Consider the following 24,218-nt stretch of genomic DNA (forward strand, 5'->3'; position numbering starts at 1 on the left):
CCCAAACAAATTGAAAAAGCCAATCTTTTTTTTAACTCTCTCTCTCCTCGCGTGTTTCAAACTCTTTCCTCATGTGTTTCTCTCTCTAAATTGTTCAAGAGCTCACCGAAAACGTTGCATTTTGGCCACTTTTTTATATCAATGAACATTGTGAAATGAATCTCAAGCATTCGACTTCTCACCGTCCTGCAGCTGCTCTCCTCCTCCTAAGAAGATTAATATCAGGCATGGTAATGGAAGAGGAGATCGCGAGTGGTGATAAGTACTGTCAATCCCAGGCAGCCATAAGAAGAAAAGCAACATCACAACAACAACAATTGATGGAACATGGGAACTATGAAAAAGCAATTCAAGTTGTGAACCACTTCTTCTCTTCTTCCTCCAATCCTCTTCTTGATTTAGGAATTGACCCAGAGCTAGCCCATGCCTCATTTTCGAGCCTCATCTGCTTGGGTGACATGCACTTTCCCCTCTCTCGCTATGATTATACTATGAGCTGCTACACCTATGCATTGGCCCTTCAAAGGCGAATACTCGAAGACTCCAACTCACTTGGAGATAGTTTAGGGGATCGAGAAAGGGAACGCTTTGCCAAGGCTGAGGAGGTAGGACGAGGTCGTCGAGATCGCCAAGGGCGTGGGATACTCCTTGCAAATCCGGTCAAGATTCCAAACAAAATGGTAGCCAGCCAAAAAGATTCAGTCTGTGAAACCCTAAACTAGAAATTTGTGGGTTCTCCCTGCAAATCCCGATCAAGATGCAAAAATAGTGGTCGGCCAAAAAGATTCAGTATGTGAAAACCCTAAATCGGAAATTTGTGGGTTCTCCCTTCAAATCTCGATCACGATTCCAGCCAAAATGATGGCCAGCTAAAAGATTGAAATTTGTAGGTTCTCCCTGCAAATCCCGGTCAAGATTCTAGCTAAAATGGTGACCAGCCAAAAAGATTAAAATTTGTGAATTCTCCCTTGCAAATCTCAATCAAAATTCCAACAAAAAATGGTTTCCGACGAGTAGGTAAGGGGGAGATAGAGAGAGAGAGGGGTTTGGGAGGTTGATGAGGGAAAGAGAAAGGGATCACATAAAAAGCGAAAGGGGTTCAGAAACCATATCTTTTTTAATTTGTTTAAATCAAAAAAATTAATAATAAATAAATAAAATTTGATCAGAAGTTAGAAGATATACCAGTGTGAACTTCTATATAATAAGATATGTTTTGTAACCTAAGGCTAATGAACAAATAAAAGTTGTAGTAAGATAGGGTTAGCATCCTAAAGTCAATGAAAAAAAAAAAGATGAAAATGAGTTTTATAAAGATATTTTTTCAAAAAAATAATATCTCAAGATTAAAATAAAAATAAAAAATACGTAACACTACTGGGCAGCTCCCCAAATTTTAGATTAAAAAATACTCCCCAAGTACGACATCTAACGGCGGAGTCGCCGCGGCATAATCTTTGTATCATGCTTTGTAAAAAAAAAAAACCTATGTTACACATTGTGTCATGTCTCATTAAGGAGGAGAGATAAAGCAGCATAATCGCGAGGAGGAATCAATCCAAGGAAGGTTTAAGAGGAGTGAAAGAACGGGAACGAATGGGCGGCTACGCAGAAGCCGAGAAAGCAAGAAACGCATCCCCATACACCCTCTACAGAATCGCTCGAGATTTTACAAACCTCGCCTTTTAATGAGTAAACCACTCGTTTTTTGTTTAAAATTGAAAATCCCAAAGAGAAATTTCAAGTTTCAACATCCACACAGCCAAAAAAAAAAAAAAAAGAAAGTAAAAATTGTTAGAGAGAGAGAGGAGAGAGAAACTAGTTAAATGCTTAGACAGGGGTTTAACAGACGCTGAGTGAGAGAGAGAGGAGATAAGGTGACCTTGTCGCAATCGATAAAGAGAGGTAGTGAGAACAGAAATTCGAGAAATGGTAATCAAAGCAATGGGGTTTTTATAAAATTTGTTGTGAGACAAAACGAGTACAGAAAATTAAATGAAATATGTTTTTACATAGGAGAGTATGGATACTAATGATCCTCCATCTTTTTCAAGCCTTTCATGTCCGTTGTCTCCACCCTGCGAAAATAACATCAAAGCCACCAACTTAGGAACACAGTCCTACGTGATGAGAGAGAGTAATTTCTATAAAAGTGAGATTTGCAGAGAGATACGAGTGAGTCGTGGTAAATGAGAAATATCTGAGTTATTTATTACACAAGTTTCATCCACAAGACAACTGAAAAGTATACCACAAAAGCTATTTTCTGGGTAATGAGACCAAAATGTCTCACGCTTTGTCTATCTCTAAATACGAATTACAAAGATATCACGGTCACTGTAGGTTCTCTCTCTATCTCATCATGTGAAAGAAATCTTATCAAAAACAGATCTGCGGTCTTGATATTACAGATACGTAATTTTTACTCTCTCTCTCACTCTCGTTCAAAAGAATGATTTAATCCACAAAGCAACAGAGGAAGCATAGCAGGCCCACTTTATAAACAAATATACAAAATGCTCGTAAATTGTTCACATTTCAGAGCTCAAGGCATTCCAGAAAAAAACGTGCCTCAGTGATTACGAATTTATCAGCTAAATCTGGACCCTTGATGTATCACTGCGTACATTGTCTAAAGAAATGGCGGGTCCGTCAAAGTATACCCACATGAACACAGTGTCCGCTATTCCATCAAGACACAATAACTACGGTGTTAACGACAATGTAATAGGTTAGCCTAGGGAAAGGTCAGTCCCGCTAAAGGTGGAATTGAGCTGGACAGTCCAGTAAAAATAGGTCTCGGGCCACAAATTGTGGTCAGAGGGCTGGGTCAGGGAAAGTGCCAGCCTGGTTCGGTCCAGCCCAGCCTTCTTTTTTTCTGTTATTCTTTCCTCAGTTGTTTTTTACATGGCCCAGCCCAACCCTATGGGGACATTGGTCCTGCGCGTTGCCACCCTTTAACTCCCGCAAAGGTCTCGGCAGGTTTTCGAGGGACAGCTTTACTTTTTACCGGAAGGGCATAAAGCCACAGCCTTGCCCTAACTGAACCCTGTTGAAATGAGTAATTTCCAAAGTTAGGATTTAAGAGTAGTCTTTTGCATGGACACTCGTATTTTAATTAAAAAATGGGGCTATCTAGATAGAATAAGGGCATTCCAAGTTTTTTTTCTTTTTTGGAAATCTATCAAAATGTACCTAGGAGATGAACTATTTATACTATTTTATTTTTTTTTGGAAAAGTGATGAACTATTTAACATGTCACTCGTTTCTTTGATTTAATTTCAAGAGCCCATCAACATACATATGATCAATGAGTTGGAGTAGTTGAAAATGGGTCAAATGTCAAATAGTTGATAGGTATACTTTGATAAATTTCCTTTTCTTTTCCAAAATAGGCATCCAAAAAAAAAAAACAGAGAAATGGCCTTACAATAATAGCAGTGCCGACCAAACAATGCACCTTACTCCTAACTCCTAAATATGCAGGGAAGACACTAGATTATTCTCTAATAAATTATTCATCTGAATCGGGCGTCAGGGAATTGCTTTTCCCACCCAAAATGATTCTTGTTGGAACAGAGAAAAGCAAAAAACATAGGGCAAAAAATCTAAAAAACAATTGTTTTTTTGGCTTTTCTCTATTCCCAAAATGGTTCTTGTTCAATAGAGAAAAGCCAAAAAATATTGGGCGAAAAATCTAGTGAATCGAGAACAATTTATTAGTGAATACTCTAGAGAACAATTGTTCTTTGGCTTTTCTCTATTCCAACAAGTGCTTTTCTCAGGGAATTGTTTTTTACATACCCGCTCATGGTTCTTGTTGGACTAGAGAAAAGCCAAAAAAAATGTAAGGCATCTTTTGCAGATAAGCAGGGAAGGAAAGGGGCAGGTAATGAGTCTTTTCAATACTTTTGTGATCAATGTAAAAAGGAAAAAGTTTATATAGAGCCGATCAACTTAGAGCCCACCTAAAAAATTTCACTACAAGAGGTTGTTTTGATGTTCAAATATCCTCAAATTGGTCATCTAGACATCAAGATGCATGGACATGAGAAAAAAATGGATTTCAAGTTTTGGAAATAGTAGATCTTGTAATGCATTTTTGGACCGTCAATTTTCGAGATTTTCAACTATTCATTGATTTACTTGATCTACACTATTTTAAATTTTTGAAGCTTGAAATTTTATAATTAAAGATAAAAATATATTTTAAGGCTATGACAAAGATTTCCAGTACTAAAACCACATTTCTTGACACTATTTGAAGGTGCGCTTTCCTTTGATTGTTTAGAGCCTCGTCTCTCTATACATAGCGCACCCATATAAAAAAGCACGTTAACAATTTAAACAATGAGGCAATCATGTAGCTAGTTTGAAGGAGGCCGAAGAGCCATGTGTAAAAAATCGTTGGCTAACTCTTTCATCAAAAAAAAAATTTATAGAAAAAAGCATTGAGTACCTAATGGTATTTGAACCAAGTGGTCACAAGAGCTTTTCCATGACCCTACAACATTTGAAGATAGATGAAACTTATATACAAGAAAATAACTTGGACACACCCTACACACTTAATAGGTTTTAAGCAATAGTCAATTTTTTGAGGCGAAATTCTTACATGAATGCAACAATAGCAAGAACAGGAGCTTCACCTAAATTGCTTCCTTTTTAATAGAAACATAGGAAGTACAAAAGCATCTTGTCATCTGTGGGGAGTTTGGGGACGCATATAGAATAAGAGAAATAAAATTGTCATTTTATTTTAATTACCATCATATCATCATCGTCAAAACCTTTTTCCAACTAACTACGAGCGATTACATGAATCCTGGTCTACCATTTTGCTTTATTAGGGGTCAACCTTCAATAAGACTTTAAGTCCCCATATATTTTCTCACTACTTCCAACCATATCTTTTTGGGCCTACTTCTTGTCTTTTTTGAACCATCCACTTGAAACTAACTCGCACCTCCAAACATATGCTCTACTGAGTATGCGCAACACATGGCTAGCGCACCTAAGTTCACTTTCTCTCATCTTATCGCCTATGGATGCCACACCTACATTCTCCCAAATATATTCATTTTGAATTCTATCCCTTCTCGGCTTGTCACTCATCTATATCAACATCTTCATCTCAGCTACACGCATTCTATGAATATGTTGTTTCTTAATTGCCCAACATTTCGCTCCATAAAACAAAGCTAGTCTCACAGCTGTCATATAGAACTTCCATTTCCGCTTCATCGATAAGCAGCGATCACATAAAATTCCGATTACACATCTCTACTTCACCCACCTAGCTCTAATTCTGTTTGTGACATCTTCCTCAATCTCTTCATACTTTATAATAAACTTCATAATAAACTTCATGGGTTCTAGTCAGTTTATAATGTAGGTGAACGTAGAATAGGAAATCATAGTGGACAAGATGCTATTTCACTGATCCAGCTATGATTCACGAAGGATGTGGTAATAAGTGACCACAAAAAGGATACTCCAAGAGAGGAAGGTGGAAAATGGAAAGCCAAAGAGGAAGTGGAGATGAAGAGGAAGTGAGTGCTTAACAAAGCGAAGAGGATTGTGACAATATCCAAATAAAAACCAATCAGAAAAGCAATGTTACATGTCTATGTTCTAGCAATAGAAGACAGAATGAAAAATAGAAGGATGTAATGTCTGGAACTTTCCTTTTTTTTTTTTTTTGAAATTGTTAACTGTGGAATGTAAAAACAATTAGTATAATCGAGAAAACAAATGCTAAATGAATAGAAAAAGTTCATATCAGCAATGATTCAAAAAGCAGACCGCCCAGCGCCTAGGTGGTCGATCCCTAAGTGGCCGCCTAGGCAATACGGAACCCCCCTAGGCGGGCGCCCAACACGCAGCATTGGGTGGCCGCCCAGGGCCTACGCCTTGTCCAAGGGCGGAAATTGTTTTCGGTAGGGGCAGTTACGGTCATTTTTTTTGCTTTTAAGGGCCAAAACTTAGGGTTTTAGATTCATTTGAACCCTAAAACTTATTGGAGCCAATTTTAGAGAGAGAAAGCCCCAAAAAATCAATTTTTTGGTGAATTTTTTAAGATCGAGGGGTTTCTCAAAGTTAAAAATTTATCAAAACATCACCTATTGATATTAGATTTACTTTTTGATGTTTTGCAAAGTTATTTTTAGAAGATTTTGAGTATTTAGAAGCATCTTTGAGGTGGAAGTTTGAAGATTGAGCAATCAAACTCAAAATAAGTGATTTTTTTTTTAAGGTGCGGTTTGTATAGAGTTGAGGCTCTAAACAATCAAACTAGAGCCCACCTTCAAAAACTATCGAGAAATATGGTTTCCATACTGAAAATTTTTGTGATAGCCTTAAAATATATTTTCATCTATAATTATAAAATTTAAAGCTTCAAAAATAGTATATATCAAGCAGATTTATGAGAATTTGAAAATCTTGAACATTGAAGGTCAAAAAATGCATCACAAGATACACTATTTCCAAAACTTGAAATTCATTTTTTTCTCATGTCCATGCATCTTGCTGCCGAGATGATCAATTTGATGATATTTGCGCATCAAAACAACATCTTCTATTGAAAATTTTGAGGTAGGCTCTAACTTGATTGTTTAGATCCAATACTCGATATAAACTTTACCCCTTTTTTTATTGCTTTAGTAATTTGCATTATTTTTTAGATGTCTTCTTTGGGATCTGGTGATCCCGTTGGAAATATAGCTATAACGTAGATCCTAATGATAAAAATTGCATATGATGCAAGTTTTGTGAAAATGATACAAAATGAGGCATAAACCGGTTCAAAAGATATCTTGCAAGTATCAGGGAGGATGTTGCCCCATGTAAAAAGGTTCTGAATGCTGTTAAAGAGGAAATAAACAATTTTTTGAATATCGTGAAAATGCAAAAAAAAAAAGAGATTTGCCTATATAGTAGAGATTAGATCTAGGGTTCGAGTCAATTTTGATGATGATGATAGTGATGAGGAAATGGAGGGATGTCAAGAGGTTGAGCAATCCATTATGAAGGGAAAGGGGAAGGAAGTTGTAATCGCTTCTAGTTCTAGGACTAAGAAGCCTCGGGTTAGAGGCCCTATATGGATAGTTTTTTACCTCGGCCTGACCCTGAGGTTGCAGCAGAGAAAACAAAAAAGCATACCACCATTGAAAATAAAATCAAAAAGGAAAAGAGAGATAGAGCTGCGTATTATCTTGCTACATGGTTTTATGAGGCAGGCATTTCTTTCAATACCTCTTGCTTAAGCAGCCTCTATGCTGCGATAGAGGCAGTTGGCCAATTTGGCCCTGGGATGAAACCCCCAATCCTATATAAGCTTTAAGAGCCTTTTTTAAAAAAAGTAGTGAGTGCCACGAAAGAAGCTGTAGAACTTAAGAAGGATGCATGGGCTAAGTATGGGGTTTCTATTATGACTGATGGTTGGAGTGATAGGAAGAGAAGAAGTCAGATGAATTTGCTTGTGAATTGTTCTGCAGGGACTGTCTTTTTGAGTTATTGATGCCTCTGATTATATCCATGATGCCCATTACATATTTCAAGTGATAGAGAATGGAATCAAGGAGGCTGAGGAGCATCTTGTTGTACAGGTTGTCACAGACACTATAGTGCTATGCAAAAGAACAAAGTTCACTGGGAGAAATGATTTAGAAATTTTTTAAACAGAAAGCTGAATGTGTAGTGAAATACTTGACAAATATATTTGGAGAACCAGACACTATCTTTGCAGAGGCCTATTTGCATGTTCACAACTCATTGCAATCTGATCAGTAAAGAGATGATCACAGAATAATGGAAAGCCAAATCCACTTCACTTTATAATTCTTCTCATTTCCCCTCTGGGAAACTGATCCCACAAACAAAGGAATGGTACAAGGATCTCCTATGTCCTTTTACCAAGTTGCTTGGAACATAGAACTTAAAAGGACACTTCATAATGAAGAAAATTGGCAACGAAGCCCACAGGACTTCTCACTGCAATAAATGATAAGACCACCCATAAGCCAAGTACGCGTCCTGAACAAAATCTTGATCCCTCTGGTGTCCAAAAGCAGTATTGTTCGATCCTTTGTATGGTCGAATATTGGAGCAACAATCTCAGTTATTCAATGGGAATTTATTACTTCATGGTTTACGAGTAAAAACAAAACGCTTTTGGAGAGACCCATAAGTACAGCAATCTAAAGGAATGATATCATGAGTGGCAAAAAGAGAGGGATCTTGGAACAAGAAAATCAATGGCAGCTCACCAAGTGTATTGAGGCCAAACAAGTAATAGCTTAAGTGAGAACAAGAAGAACTAGCTGAAGCAACAAGTCTTGATGCCAAACAGGTAAAAGGCCCAAGTAAATATGAATAAATGCATTATTTAAGACCTGTTTGCAAGCACACTTAATGTATGGGTACATTCTAAACCTCATGGGTTGAACACTCTAGTTTATAAACAAGACAATTTACAAGGAGAAACAATACATTGATGCGATGGGGATTTGCAATACTATGTACATATTACAAAAATATACTTGTCATACCTGCATCTCACTTTTTTCTTCTTCTTTTCTGATAAATAGCTCTCATCTTCTCTTCATAAGAGTGTATACATTATATTTACAAGCACACACACATACAGTGATTAAAAACTCATTTCCATTAAGAAAAAACTCGCCAGAGTATTTGTAAGTAAACTGTTGAATGTATATGAGTGTTGTTTTGTCAGAAAAATGGTATTTATTTAACTGCTAGGCGTCTAGTTTGAGATGGCGACCAACTAGGGCTGAATCCCCTACATTTTTTCCTAGGTTTTTGCAAAATTTGTAAAGTTCACCAAGTTGCAAGGTAACTTTTAAACTTGGAAAATGGAAACGTATCATACTGATTGGAAATAGGAGTCTCCATCAATAAGCACAGGAATATAGCAACCCACAAAAATAAATCCCTGCACCCCAATTTGGTTCCTTCAAAGGACAGTCTGAGGGATATTGTTCGAGTATACTATGGATTCACTAGACCTATAAACAGAAGGCATGTGGTTTAGCCCCTACATGCCCACTCCGCCTCCTCAGAGAAGACTGTCAAGGAGGCTGGAAATAGGTCCCACTCCTCGAACCAAACCATTAGCAGCTAACCAGCTGATTCAACAGGCTATTTCGGGGAGAAAAGGCTCTATGCTGGACACGTTGACAGACCAGGTCAAAGGGGGGTCCGTAATTTTCTGGGCCAAAAGCCACAATTATTTCAAGCACTTCTTCTTCATGGGCTTCCACAAAAATTGATAGGCCATGCTATTCTTAGGGCCCATACACGTTCCCTGAGACCCCCGAATCTGGTCAGACTAAACTAAACTTTATGGCTGCTCTCTAGGCAACACTGGCCCACAAGGAATAGGGGGCATCTTTTGAGATCATGATCGATGGAAACAAGGGATAGGGGGCATCTTTCTCTAAGTTCATTGGTCATGCTCACTTCAACACCGCCGAGGCCCTAGCCCTTCTAGAGGGTCTCAGAAATTTCGATCCTAGCTGGAGCACTTTTTTGGTCATTGAGGGGGAGACTCCAAAAACATCATCACCTGGCCCTTAGGATTATCGGCCTTTCCCTGTGAGACTAGCATACATTTTTTACGAGATATTCCATATTTGCTGGGTTATGCAAGTCTGATGAAGGCATACCTGGCGCAAGGCCAACGCAGCAGCAGAGGATATCGCTAAGGAAGGAGCGACTCGAGGCATAACGGGAACCATTTTGGCACCTTTTTGAGCTCCTGGTTTCGGTTATTTGTGTGGATCAGAAGGAGAGACTCGAAGCATACTCTATTTCCCTTTCTTGTATAGTCCACCAAACAGCGGGAGTTTTGTATACAGCACCATGTCTATGGGTTGCAATTTTTGTAAGTTCCATACCCTCCTTTTAATAAAAATGTTAACAGATTCAGAAAAAGAAAAAAAAAAAGAAAAAAAGAAAAAAAACAGATGATTAAGAAGCCCCCCTGTGCATTGGAATCAATCAAATGCAAGTCCTAAGCTTAGTACTACAGATGGAAGACAATAACTAGATTTCAGCATAGCACCCTGGATGGCATGAATTGTATCTTATCGTGACAGGCCAGATCATATCAGCAGCAAAATCTGAACCATGAAGAACTCTACTCATTACTGGCCAGGATAACCACAACTTCAAAAAGTTACTAGTGCACTGGCCAACCTCTAAAAGTAGGCATGAAAATTCATTTCCAATAGGCAGCTCAAAAGTTGCCCTCTCGCTACTATGCAAGAGCTTTGAATTTTCAACCCACGGGAGTTATATAGCTCGCCTACCAAAAGTAAATTGAAGTGTAAACTCCTCAACCTTGTAACCATAGAGTGCATTCCATGATCTCAAAAAGTATAGAGGGCATAGATCAATCGAAGTTTGAACTTTTGAAGCCTTGGATATTGCCCAGACACATTTTCTTGACACAATTAAAAACTTTCTTGACACAATTCAACAGCCCAGTGTGGACTTAAACACCCACAAAATACAATAAATAGCAAATCACAGTAAAGAACTTTAATCATAGAAGCCTCATCAATATGAATGGCATAGATAAATTCAATTGCAAGGGATGAAAAAGTGAGGAAATGGCCAGTCTTAGTTACCAGTAGGGTTGCAAGGGGTCAAACAGCCGGGCCCCCAAAAACTAGGGCCTACGCGCAAAATGTGGCCAGAGGGCCAGGTCAGGGCCTGGCCACCAAGGCCCGAGGGCAGGGCAGGGCCAAGCTAGGCTGGGCCAGGGCCATGACATGGCCGGCCTATTTCAGCCCAACCCGGCCTTTTTTTCCCTTCATTGTTTTTCTTTTTCCCCCTTTAAATGTAATTTTCCCTACCTGGCTTGACCCTGACAGGCCAGGGCCTCTTTGGCCTGGTCCGGGCTGGGCTGGGCTCAAGCTGGCTCTATAGGGACTCAGGCCGGACTAGGCTCAGGACCACTCCGTTGCCAGACTATTTACCATGATCCCCCAACTTGGTGGAGATTCCAGTGATCCCACTTTCCCAGTGTGCAATCTTGGACAGATCCCTCTCCCATATGAGGCAACCCGATTACAATACCGTAGAGATTGGTCAAAATAATTTACACCCATATAGCTATATCCTTTAAAAGGAAACAAAGTCTAAATGCATATCAATGAAAAAAAGAAAAGAAATAATATTGCAAAATCAGGTTCTGTATATTTTCCAAAGGGAAAGGAGATGCTTTGATCTATGTCTATCAAAAAAGAAAGTCTTAAATTTCAATAAAAAAAGAAAGAACTATTGACGCAAATCCATGTAAAGTACGTTTGCCTAAGAGGAAAGATGCTAAAATCCAGATCAATCAACCTCAATGTAATGGTTCCAAAATCACATTTAAAGAAGAGACAATATGTCTAAGTTTAGAAACTTTGAAAGAAAATTCATCTCTTACTTATATCTGTCTTTATCCCTTTTTATTTATTATCTCTTTTTTTTTTGGGGGGGTCCATCAGTGAGGGAGAAGGCCCTCTACCCGTTTTTCATTAATAAAAGATAGAAAAAATTACATCGTACTATTTGTTTATTATCTCTGCATATGTTAGTTTCTCTTTTAATTCAAAATGAAGGAGTAGGGAAAGAGAAGGGCAGGGTTAATTGGATAAGAGGTGACGAAATAAATGAGTCTACAAATTTGCTTGAGAAATGTATTTTAATAAAATAAATATATATTGAATATATTTATTATATATCTATATATAATTTCTAAAAATGGGCGTATTTTTTTTTTAGATTTCTTTATAGTATATATTTATTGAACAAGCACTTTTATGTCATTCGAAACCTAGATATCATCTTGCTACTTAAAATTGCCTACTCCCACACCGAACCCACTTCCAACAACTTTAGCCCAGATACATTTAGCAACTCAACTCAACAACAATGTGTTGACCTAGAATAGTATTTGCATTATTCAATGCCACAAATTCCTGAGCAGCACATCACTATAATAATCTCAACCATAAAACATTATGAGACAATCTTCTCCCCAATAACCACTAAATGATTATACAGGAGACCCAAACTATCACTATGCATAACAACTTTTAATTTTTATTACTCAATAATGCAATGGAAGACCAAAACCGAAAGGCCACATCAACCAATAGAAAACTAGGCAAAGGAAGGACATAGCAAAGATTTACGAGTAGACCAGGCCTAAAGATATGCAAGCTTTTACAAGTACAATGGGAAGAACATCACCTCAATGAAGATGCAAAAGCCCTTACATTTTACAGCTTTAAATCCTACAGTGGAAAACCATCTTCACAACTTCAAGCAAGAACTTGAACAACCACACTCTTAAAATTATCCATGTCAAGAGGTTTTCATCATATACTTGCATCACTAAGGTCCCTATCCACATTCTCATCAGGCACAACTCAGAAAAAGATGTGAGGTCATAAGATGCATACTTCAGTAAAATCGCACCCACATTCTTTACCTAATGATCCTCCACCCACGCACACGTAGCAATAATCATCACTCCTAGACGCCTTGCAACCTCCAAGACATGAATAGGAGCCCAAAAATTCAATCACCCCATCCACAAGGGGTCCCTCTATCACCCATATCATCTTACATTAAGCCGTACAACAGATTCTTGGTGGCATAAATGGGCTTTACTAGCCACCTGAAAGAAGAAAGTCTGCCCTTGGTTCAGTTGCCTACACCTAATTCAACATTGCATCAAGCAGAATTGGAAGATAGGACATCAAATAATTGACAAAGCTACACCTCCTAGCGTGCACCTAAAATGTCTATTAGTTGCAACCAACAACCGATAAGCAGGGATTGTACTATGAGACTTAGCAAAACCAGAGCTCAGAGCCATGTGAAATCTGTAGAATTGCACAAACCATTAAAGAAAAAAGGAATTCCATCGTTAGCAAAATGGATCTCAACTAGAAATAAATAAAGTTGATAGACTGCTGAGCCTTCCTTACAAATTACTCTGCCCCAAATATTGACAATGGAGGTTGCTCCCTTGTATATGATTCTACGAACTTAAGGCTACCTCCAAGACCAAAAACCTAAACACCTGTCTCCCAAATCCTTTTTGCCACCCAACCCCATCTCTACACCTAAAAAATCCTCCTACTCACCCTTGTGCCACAAATGTCACTTATAGCATTCATTTAGCTTGTATAGTACCCGGTTCCACCAACCAGCAACTCCAGATAAAATTTATCTGTTTATGAGGCAATTTATCCACTCCTTTCTACGAGGACATAATGCCCACATTTACAATTTAGTGAATTCTAATTTGATCCAATTGATGAATTATCATCTACTATCAAATCAAACAATTATTGTCAAATGATTCAACCATTGGTTCACATGACCAATTTCTGCTGCAGTTATCGACACATTCATTTTCACCTTGTATTCTTAAATATCTGATTTACTTAGCAGTTGTCACATATAGGAACTCACTCGCAGATACGTCATGCATCCTCAATACACTTTATCCTCATTTACTTCTGTTCATCTATTCATCATCTCAACATATGGCCCATATGTCTTAGTTAAACTTCATATCAAACATCCTCCATCATTTCACAATCCAGTGTAAATAGACAGAATATCCAATGAATCAAGAAATTATAAAAAATCAAAATGAAGGAAATAAATTTACTCCATTAACAAAAAGTTCAAAATAGGTTACAAAGATCACAATATGATGTAAGCATTATAGAACCACAATGTCCAGGATATAGTCACATCAACTTGAAAATGCGAACAATTTCAGCACTGTTCAATCACATAAAGAGTTTCAAAAAGGGACTCAGATTACTTACGTTGTTCCAAAGAGTGCAATCTTTTGAACCTTGGTGAGATCAGCTCCAGATTGGTTGTCCTCAATAAAAATAGTCAAGCTAAACGCAAACCAAAATCAATAACTCTTTGTACTCCTGTTTTAGCCAGCAAGAAAAAACATGCTAAAGGGTGGAAATAGAAGATGCGCACATTAAAAGGAAAACACGATTTACCTCCGAACATTCTGAAATTTTACATACTTCAACGTAACCGGTTTTCCCTACATTTCAATAAGAAAAATACCATTCAGGTTTATGTCCATATCAAAGAAATAAATGGCACTACATCAAATACCTTCTCTTTAACAATTTAGAGCTGTGATTAAGGAACATTGTTACATGGGGCAACATTCAAAATCTTACCTTGAGATGAGCTGTGGTCAACACTACGGAGTCGCTGGCTGGGTAGTCATTAACATTACTGCAAATTAACTTCTGACTTAGTATAAAAGTGGTTATAAATGTTTAGGCTCGTCATCCAATCACCAGAAATAAATCACCTCAGATAGGGAAAAAAAAAAGGGGGTCAGAAAGTGTTTGAACTGCACCTAAAACCCATGTGCTCCTTGTTTGCAAACAACTTTACCATCCTAGGGCCTGCCAAAAAAATCATCTCAAAATGATATTTGAACAAAATAAGTAAATCAAAACATGGATTCCATATTCTCAAATTCATGGTGATCTCAAGTTTCTAACGGAAAATAACGCAACAGACGTATAAAACCTGATGATACTAGGAAGAAAGCAATAGTTTCTGGAATCGATTACAGCAATATCAAATATAACGATTGCTACGAAAAGCAGCAATCGGTATTGGAACCGACTATGGCAACATCACAGTCTAGGGACGATCACAAACATAGCAAAACCCTAGAATTGTAATGAATCATTCATACCATCTTCTTCCGGACCCTTAATTAGAATAGAATGCAACTTAATAACTTGCTTAAATGGCATGTATATTAGCAGCTGCTCATCTGCATCACTCTCTAAATATAATCCCTCATCTTCTCGATAACCCTGTTCCAAGAAAGAATAAATAAATAAACAAGATGTAGTTTGAAACTTAAGATGGATACAAACCCTATTTTTACTTAATCATAGGAGAAAAAGAAACTCTGAGCCATTATTGACCTGTTTTAGAGCATTGACGAGGGAATGACCAGTGTTTTGATTGAGACATTCAACTCCGCTCCAGTCCACAAAGTCCACTAAATCTACCTGGTTGAATTTTGGTGAACAAAGGGGATTTCTATGAGCATTAATGTGATCAATCGTTCCCATCATGAAATTCTCGTTGACAGTGAGAGAGAGAAAGCAGAGGAGAGAGAAAGAAATGGAAAATAGAGAAAGAAAGTAGAGTACCTGGCTTCTCTGGAGAGCGCCAGCGGGTGCTGCAGCGGCTGGTTCGGCGGCCATGGCGAACGCGAAGACAGGTGAAGATGGGAAACACCCTTTTCGCAGCAGAGAGGAAGTTAAATGAAGAAATAAGCCTGTTCCCTACTTTTCCAATAATAAAACAGTGGATACTTTCGGTTTGCATAGAGGTGAGGCTCCAAACAATCAAATTAGAGCCCACCTTCAAATAGTGTCGAGAAATGTGTGGTTTCAATATTGGAAATCTTTGACCGACCTTAAAATATATTTTCATCTTTGATTATAAATTTAAAGTTTAAAAAATAGTGTTAATAAAGTATATCTTTAAAAACTTGAATAATTTAAAAAATTGACGGTCAAAAAATATATTACAAGATTAACTATTTCTAAAACTTGAAATCTATTTTTTTATCAAATCCATGCATCTTGATGTCGAGATGATCAATTTTAAAATATTTGAATGTCAAAACGACCTCTTCTAATGAAAATTTTGAAGTAAGCTCTAATTTGATTGTTTAGAGCCTAGGCTCTATATCTGGTGCCGTAGGCAAATTGCTAAAAGATGCCGTTTTAGAGGAATCATGTAAAAAGGAGAGCTTCTTAATAAATCTATTTTTGAGATGGATTTTAAAACTTAATTTTTAAAGTACATGTAATCTCCACTGTAGAGATCATGAATATGAAAAAATAAATGACTTTTAAAAATGAGAAATAATAATTCTATTAATAATAATTATAATTAGTTTTCATTGTATTTAGATGGCACACCTACTTGCATCCATCTTTAAGATGGATGCTTTACAATTTCTGGACTGAATGTAGTTTCATGCGGCAGGGACTGCATTTCCACATTTGCAAATAAGTGGTCCATCTAAAAATAATTGAAACTAATCGTCCAAATGTCTTCTTAATAGAATTATTATTTTTAATTTTCAAAATTTATTTTTTTATTCATTGTCATAATCTCCATGTTAGAGATTAAATGTCCTTAAAAATTAAGTCCAAAAACCCATCTCAAAAAATAGATTTTTAAGAGGTGACTCATTTCTACATGGACTCATAAAAACCGTGTCGTATTTTAAAATTTAAAATAAGTAGTCTAGATAATGTATTACAAAATGCATTAGTTTTAGGGAAATCGTATAAGATGTACACCTTGTATAAATTTTTCCACAAGTATTTAGATATGTCTGACAAATTTTAAATTTCGACACAGTTGTGGTGAGTTAGCCCACTCACCTATTTTTGGGCATCTACATATGTGTCAAATATCCATCTTTAAGATTAATGTCAAAAAATTGTGCCTCTACTAAAAGCCGAAATGGATGGTGGAAAATAGAATTTTAAAACTTTTTTAAAAAAGAAAAAGAAGTTAGATTCATGATCATCCTCATCGTTGACATTAGCAAACCCTAAAATTTCGGAGGGGCTTGCTTGTACATGAAGATAGACTTGAGATGGATTTTGGAGGGGCTTGTACATTAATAGGTGATCAATTCACCAAATATTTTTTCTTTAAATTTTACATTCATGTGTTTTTGTTTTCAAAACACCTTTGATTTGGTGCTATTATTTATATACCAATGTATGCACTTTGAGAGCAGTTTGGGAATGCTTTGATGTATGCTTTTTTGTAAGGCAAAGCAATTTAGAATTATTAACGCATTAAAAAACCACTAACAATTTAAAAAACGGATAAAGGCTCGTCATCCCCATTAAATTATCCAAAAAAAAGAAAAAAAGGCCTATACACCCTTTGGACATGACAACGTATCTATAAAATGCATGAAATTATTCATTGATGAAAAAAATTTTTGTACAAGCATCAAATCAATGAGGACTTTGGCCAACTCAAAATTGGTCCAATTGCCAATCAAATTAGTTAGATTGGATTTTAAAAAATTAGACAAAAAAGAGGAGCAATATTTTAAAGGGTGCAGTTTGTATAGAGCCTAGGCTCTAAACAATCAATTTAGAGCCTACCTTCAAATAATGTCGCGAAATGTGGTTCCAATACTGTAAATCTTTGTGATAGTCTTAAAATATATTTTCATTTTTATTTATAAAGTTTAAAGCTTTAAAAAATAGTGTAGATTGACAGATCTATGAAAACTTGAAATCTTGAAAATTGACGGTCAAAAAATGCGTTACAAAATACACTATTTCCAAAACTTTACATCTAGTTTTTTTCTCACGTCCATGCATCTTGATGTCGAGATGATCAACTTGAGGATATTTGGGCATCAAAACAACCTCTTCTAGTAAAATTTTAGAGGTAGGCTCATATTTGATTGTTTAGAGCCTCAGCTCTATGTAAACTTTTCCCTATTTTAAAGGAATTGTGTTGAGAGACCATATCCATATGTGTTTTGTATAAGGATGTCACAATCAATTTTATCTATTCGAAATGAAATCCAATAGATGAAAGTGTGTCACAACATTCAAAAAATTTAATTTTAGATTGTGTGTCTAAACAATGACACATCATCAACTACCAAAGTCAAATCTAACGGTCAACAATGATTGTGACATCCTTGCATCAAAAGTAAATGATCATATTCAATACATTTTATATTTTTAAAATATCAAAATATATATTACAAAAAGGTTTTTAGATCTATTTAACTCGGGTAACATGTCTAAGACCAACCTATCTCTCTGACCAAAACCTATTAAATATTAGCTTTGATCAATTTTCAGTCCAACCCTATTTTTACTTTGAACCATGATGGTCAAAGCACCTTTCTATGGTCTACTAGGTCAAATTGGTAGGTCCAAGTCCATTCTTAATAACTATGATAAAATTGTAATTTGGTGAATGATGTTCGAATGCTCAGATTTGGATAGCTCATTTTTGGTGGGGTAGGCCGTGGTGGGGTAGGTCGTAGTGGGCTAGGTCTTGGTGTTGGTGGTAGTAGTTGCTAGGAGGTGGTCATCGCAGCAACAACATTGACAATTTGATAGTGATGGTATTGGTGGCTAGATGCCAGCAACAATGGCAATAGTAGTTGCCAAGAGTTGGTGGTGGTGGTGGCGGTGGCAGCGGCTGTGCAACGGTGGTGGAGCGAGTGGTGATGGTCTCATGTGGCATGTGATGAAGCATTTAATGGTGGTGGTGGTGGCAGCAGCAATGCTGTGCAATAGTAGTGGTGGTGGAGTAGCAATGTCGTAGTGGTAATGGTGGGGTCGGATGGTAGTGTTGGTGGAATGCTAGTGCTATTGCAGTGGTGGTAATGGTGATCCTAATGGTGGTGGTGGTGGTGGTGGTGGTAATGGTGATCCTAATGGTGGTGGTGGTGGTGGTGGTAATGGTGATCCTAATGGTGGTGGTGGTGGTGGTGGTGGTAATGGTGATCCTAATGGTGGTGGTGGTGGTGGTGGTAATGGTGATCCTAATGGTGGTGGTGGTGGTCGTGGTGATGGTAATGGTGATCCTAATGGTGGTGGTGGTGGTGATGGTGGTGGATAATTAGTGGAAAAGCCGCTCCAAGTAGCTTTTGTCACGAATTGCAATAAGGACTCAACTTGCAATGAGTTCCTAATCGCAAATTGAATATGAAATACGGACTAAATTGTAATAGTATTATTTGATCCATCATAACTGGGTCCTCAAATTTACTCAAGCAAAAATTATATGAGAAGTACCCCATAGGAGACGTTGCAACTGTTACAAACCTCAAAAGGAACCCAACCGAAAATAAGGTATTTTTGAAGTCTCAAAACTATTGTCATATTCGGAACGCATGATATGACTCCCAGGAGAATTTGTTTTTTCAAAAAAAGGAAGAAAACCTTAATTCAATGGACCAATAGGTAAACCATACTCCATTTGGTCATCACCGTCTTAGTTTAAGTCCACTTAGACTTGGCCCCTTGGGAGCAGAGTTACCCTGAGTTACTCGATACAAATCGGGGCATAAAAAAGAAACAGAAAAATTCTTTAAAAAAAAGGGGATTGATGTATAAATTTTTTTATATATGATTTCGATGTTATTGGCGAAGACTGAAGTTTTTTATTTTTTGCCATATGTCCTACTTTTATATTTTCGTTTGCTTTTTAGATTTTTTTTTGTTCCCAACTATAAAATAAATTTTCTTAAATCCATATATATATATATATATATATATATATATATATATATATATATATATATATAAGCTAATTTGGACTTTATAGCTTATTTTTACTTTTATTATACCTTTACCATTTTATTTGATTTTAAATTTCTTGTTTTTTTTAAAAAAAAATCAATGGCTTTTGACCCTATGCAATGGTAGGCCGAGTCTACTCAGACTTACTCGAGTAACTCGCCTCAGGCCAAGGGCGACTACTTGGCCCGAGGCAAGTTTGTAAACTCTACCAATGATTTTCAATGGAAGTTTGCTTTCATATCTCTATTTTTAGAAATTCCTTATTTTCTTGTTTGTATACATGGATTCGTGGGGCACCAAGAACATATACTTGCTCCTCGAATAAGAGAAAATCTCACGATTGCACATATTCCTTATCTTGGGATTATAAAACTATGAGTTGTGCTTTACTTTTCTACTTATTAATGAAAATCGGGTAGGGCCTTTCTTCCCCACTGACTTAGCAAAAAAAAAAAAAAAAATCTCACAATTCAATTAAGGGAAAATCGAAGTAGGCATTTCCAGTTTTAACTTTCAACTCTTAGAAGGCTTAATTAAATTCAGCGGGGCTCCTATCTTTCCACTTCTAGATTTCAAACTTCCCATGCAAATCGGGAAGGATTATGCGATCCTTATGGTAGTGGGACTGAAAACAAAAAATAAAATAAAATAAAAAAAAGGAAACGCAAATCACAGAATGAGGTGATGTTGTTTCCGAATTTGAGGCAATAGAATTGCAAAAATTCAGATAATGGATGCCCACACCTCTAATGCCTCAAGGGCAACTAAATTACTCTCGAAACAATATTTTTGAAACTAAAGCTGCAAACCGGTAATGGACCCTATTGAAATAGGTCTAGGTTGGATTTGGACCAAGACCCAGGTCAGTCGATCCGATCTGATTTGCACCGCTATTTGAAACAAAGCCCGATCAGCCACATTTCAATACTTTAGGAATTACGCCCTACAAAAACAATTCCAAATACAAAGTTTGTTGATTTGCTTTCTTCAAATTTATGCTGGTGTTGACACTCGCATTTAGAGAGTGATGTTCATAGTGGATGTTCCAAAAGATCAAGATGTGATTCATCTTGAAACAGTTGATGCAAGGTAACTTAAGGATGCTCATACATAGCTATTTGTGGAAACTCCATGAGTGCCAATGGTCCATCAATCATATATCATCATCGTCAAGTATTTTCTTAACTATTTGGGATCGGCTATCAATCCGATGCATTGGCTTGTACTGGCAACGTGTCAGGCTCGATCTTCGTAAGCAAGAATCGGACCCATTAAGTTGTCTAATTTTCCAAGCATTATTCTAATTCCAGATGTAGTGAGTATCCCGCCATTTCATTGTACTTAATGTACAAGAGAATCCTTCTCGGTCCAAACATTTCCCTAAGGTACATGCATTGAGGTTAGGAAACCTCCTTGGAGTTTTACCAGCCAGCCCATTATTATCGTATCACCATTCTAGAAGGCAGGAAAACATTTTATTTTGTTTGTACAGCTCTTTGCAAAATAAATATACCTTCATACGTGTTTGAGCCTTGAAAAATAAGAAAGTGGAAGGCTAAAATAAGGTTAAGGTTTTATGGAAAAAAGTAAAGCCCCACATAAAAGTGCATAAAAAACTATAGTTCCAGTGTTAGAAAACCCTCAAATCAATCATCGCGCCCTCAATCATTATGATTATGAAAAACATTAAGATTTCAAGTTTTAAAAATAATAAATATCATGTTTAGACTATTAATTTTTAAGTGTTCACATATTTATAGGATCTTTATCATTTTTTGAGCTACAAATTTTATAACTGGAAACACATGAAAACATATTTTAGAACCATCATAAAGATTTTTCATGCCCCAAGTAGTTTCGAGATAAGATCTCCAAGTGAGGATTTACTCTTTTTCCTTTTTAAGGCCTAGAAATTGCATCCATACTTAATTGTGGATACTTGAATAGACTAATTAAAGTATTTATTAAAGTTGAGGTTGGTAAAGTGGGCCTTGCACCAAACCCCTCACCTAATTCTAGTCCGCACCAAAACTGATAAAGAGAGAAAAATGAAAAAGGTTCAAAGCCACAAGGAGGTAAGGTAAGGGTTGATCCCTAATCGGTACTTAGCGGTCAATTTTGAATATTTCGGACCATTCTCTCTCTCTCCAAAGAGTTGATAGGGATAAATAAACCGAAACGCAGGTACCCAATCTCCACCCGTCTCGCTTCTCTCATCAATCCCTCTCATTCCATATTCGCCTGTTTTCTTCCCCAAATAAACCAGAGCCAGAAAAAAGGAAGGGGAAGAAAGACAGCACTTCCTCCAAAAGATCCACTGGCAAGTCCATAATCCCTATTCCTCTTCTCTCTCCGTTTCAGTACCATCACCCCCTTCCAATCTCAGTATCCCACCACCAATGGCCACCTTATCCCCTATCTCCTCTCTCTCTCCGTCCAACCTCAAATGGGTTCGCTCCAATTCGTCTTTCTACATTCGCCTCCCCTCCTCCTGTCCTTCTTTCTCAAAACCCACATGTTCCCCCATGTCCATTAAAGCTCTCTCTGCACCTGTTCTCACTCAAGACCAGCTCAAGAAGCTTGCTGCCGATAAAGCAGTCGAATATGTAAAGAGTGGAATGGTATTGGGCCTTGGAACTGGTTCAACTGCTGCATTTGTGGTTGCAAAGCTTGGTGAGCTGTTGAAGGAAGGGGCTCTCAAAGATATAATTGGAATACCCACCTCGAAGCGCACAGAAGAGCAAGCTGCTTCACTGGGTATTCCTCTCTCTCTACTTGATCACCACCCCAATATTGATTTAGCCATTGATGGGGCTGATGAGGTTGATCCTGAGCTCAATTTGGTGAAAGGGAGAGGTGGAGCTCTTCTGAGAGAGAAAATGGTCGAAGCTGCATCTGCCCAATTCGTTGTTGTGGCCGATGAGTCCAAATTGGTTGATGGTTTAGGTGGAAGTGGGCTCGCCATGCCCGTTGAAGTGGTGCAATTTTGTTGGAGCTACAATGCTAAGAGGTTGCAGTCTCTTTTCAAGGAGGAGGGCTGTGAGGTCAAGCTTAGGATGGATGGGGATAAGCCATATGTTACCGATAATTCGAATTATATTGTGGATTTGTATTTTAACACACCCATTAAGGATTCGAGAGCAGCTGGTGCTGAGATTTCGAAGCTCGAGGGTGTGGTGGAACATGGGTTATTCTTGGATATGGCCACCGCTGTGATAATTGCTGGTTCGGACGGTGTTACACTCAAGACAAAGTGATAAAGAGGTACACATGCGCCATTTTGTTTAGATATCTCTCTCTCTCTCTCTCTTTCTCTCTCTCTCTCTCTCTCTGGTATTAGAGGGTGTTTTGCCGATCTAATTATTTGGGAATCTTAGTGAGAGGAAAAGGCATGCCTTTAAGAATGAAAGCTACTTTGATGTACTAGAAACACAAAAGGGAACTTTTGGGTACTGCCTTTCTTTTGTACCCTCCCCTGTTGGGAAATAAAGTGGAGGGCCTTTGAGACTCTTGTTTCTACAAATATATAATTTCTGTTGCAGACTTGTTTTTTAGTTTATGCCAATTTTGATGATCTTGATTTTTTATGTCACATTTTTCCTTGATCCCTTATTTTCTTTGCTGATTGTGACTTGTGAACAATTTCTTTGCATTGCTGGTATCGATTTACTTATAATAGAATTTCACTTCTTGTGAGATATATGAGGTTGTCTGAAATAAAGATTAGGTGCAACTTAGACAAAGGATTCAAATGTAACTTCTCTTTCAAAATGTAAAAATTACTTAGGAAGTATCATTCAAGTCCAATAAAGGGAAAATGATATGAAAAATCTACAAAATATATTCTATAATGTGAGTATACTCTGCCTTAGGAAGTTCATACTTAGAAATGCATAGTACATCAGTAGTAAGCATTTTGACTTTAAAAGATATATGCGAACAGACATGCTTCTTCTTCTGTCTCTGTAGACTGTAGTAACATGGGCTACCAATTATCATTCTATTTCAAGCAGCAAAGAGTGGAGTAGGTGGTAGATAAAGCAAGATGCCACTAGTGGAACTAGGATCAAACGATGCATGTTTGGTGTCATTCCCGCTACATGAAAATCACATGTTTGAGTATTTAATGAATATATATGGAAGCTCAGTAGTTTTCTTTTCTGCGTTTGCCCCTCATTGAACACAATTGCTTCATCCATAGGGCAAGAGATTCCTTAACGACACCTTATTTACTAGATAGGTGAAAAAGTGTTACGTGAGAGATTAACTCAGCTCTCATTTGTCATCACAAAGTGATGTAACCAGAAAAGCTATACAAAATAATTAAAATAATAGTTTCAAGTTTTTTAAAAAAATTAAAGAATTACAAGCAATAACAAACGGGGATAGTTGACAAAAACACCAATTATCTTTAGTACAAGGAGGTCACAACTATTCCCATTCATTAGATGTCAAATTGGACAGTTAGGATAAGTCACGACGTTTGAGCATTTTTGTTTTGAACTTTGTGTCCATTTAATAACACTACCCAGTTTAAAATTTAAAGGACAAGAATGATTGTGAATTCCTTGTACAAAAGATAAATGGTCTCTTTGTAGACAATCCCTGACAAAAAAAAAAGGGTGGGGGTGACTCCGTTTGAGTGACTCACTTGGTTCTCTGATAGAACCAGGCAAGTCACTCTGTATTGGGCCAAATCTTTGTTCTGGGCAAGAAGGGTACCCATTGATTCTGATTTGGATAGATGATTTTAAATCACTAGATTAACTAAAAGGTGATGCCATTTCTCCATCCAACTCATC

At 37.2% G+C, this 24,218-nt stretch overlaps 2 protein-coding genes across 3 annotated transcripts; one reads left to right on the top strand and one right to left on the bottom strand.

The window, feature by feature from the left end:
- Window positions 1–1,930: 1,930 nt before the first annotated feature.
- LOC18429621 (PITH domain protein (DUF1000)) lies at window positions 1,931–15,350 on the bottom strand. Of its 2 annotated transcripts, none has more exons than XM_011623337.3 (8): window positions 15,253–15,350; window positions 15,022–15,108; window positions 14,784–14,907; window positions 14,436–14,484; window positions 14,251–14,308; window positions 14,062–14,108; window positions 13,870–13,947; window positions 1,931–2,078 (listed from the first exon to the last, which is right to left on the bottom strand). In XM_011623337.3, the coding sequence occupies exons 1-8, from the start codon at window positions 15,304–15,306 to the stop codon at window positions 2,030–2,032; spliced, it is 546 nt and encodes a 181-aa protein (XP_011621639.1). In that variant the 5' UTR covers window positions 15,307–15,350; the 3' UTR covers window positions 1,931–2,029. The 2 variants fall into 2 exon arrangements, with proteins under 2 accessions (XP_011621639.1, XP_020520239.1); XM_020664580.2 differs by lacking the exon at window positions 1,931–2,078 and adding an exon at window positions 2,478–3,049.
- Window positions 15,351–21,671: 6,321 nt separating this feature from the next.
- On the top strand, window positions 21,672–22,939 carry LOC18429622 (putative ribose-5-phosphate isomerase 3, chloroplastic). Its single transcript, XM_006838905.4, has one exon. The coding sequence runs from the start codon at window positions 21,816–21,818 to the stop codon at window positions 22,671–22,673; it is 858 nt and encodes a 285-aa protein (XP_006838968.1). The 5' UTR covers window positions 21,672–21,815; the 3' UTR covers window positions 22,674–22,939.
- Window positions 22,940–24,218: the final 1,279 nt, after the last annotated feature.

This window comes from Amborella trichopoda, chromosome 3 (assembly GCF_054954075.1).
Source record: "Amborella trichopoda isolate Santa Cruz 75 chromosome 3, AtrichopodaSantaCruz75HAP2 v2.0, whole genome shotgun sequence".
Taxonomy (NCBI): domain Eukaryota; kingdom Viridiplantae; phylum Streptophyta; class Magnoliopsida; order Amborellales; family Amborellaceae; genus Amborella; species Amborella trichopoda.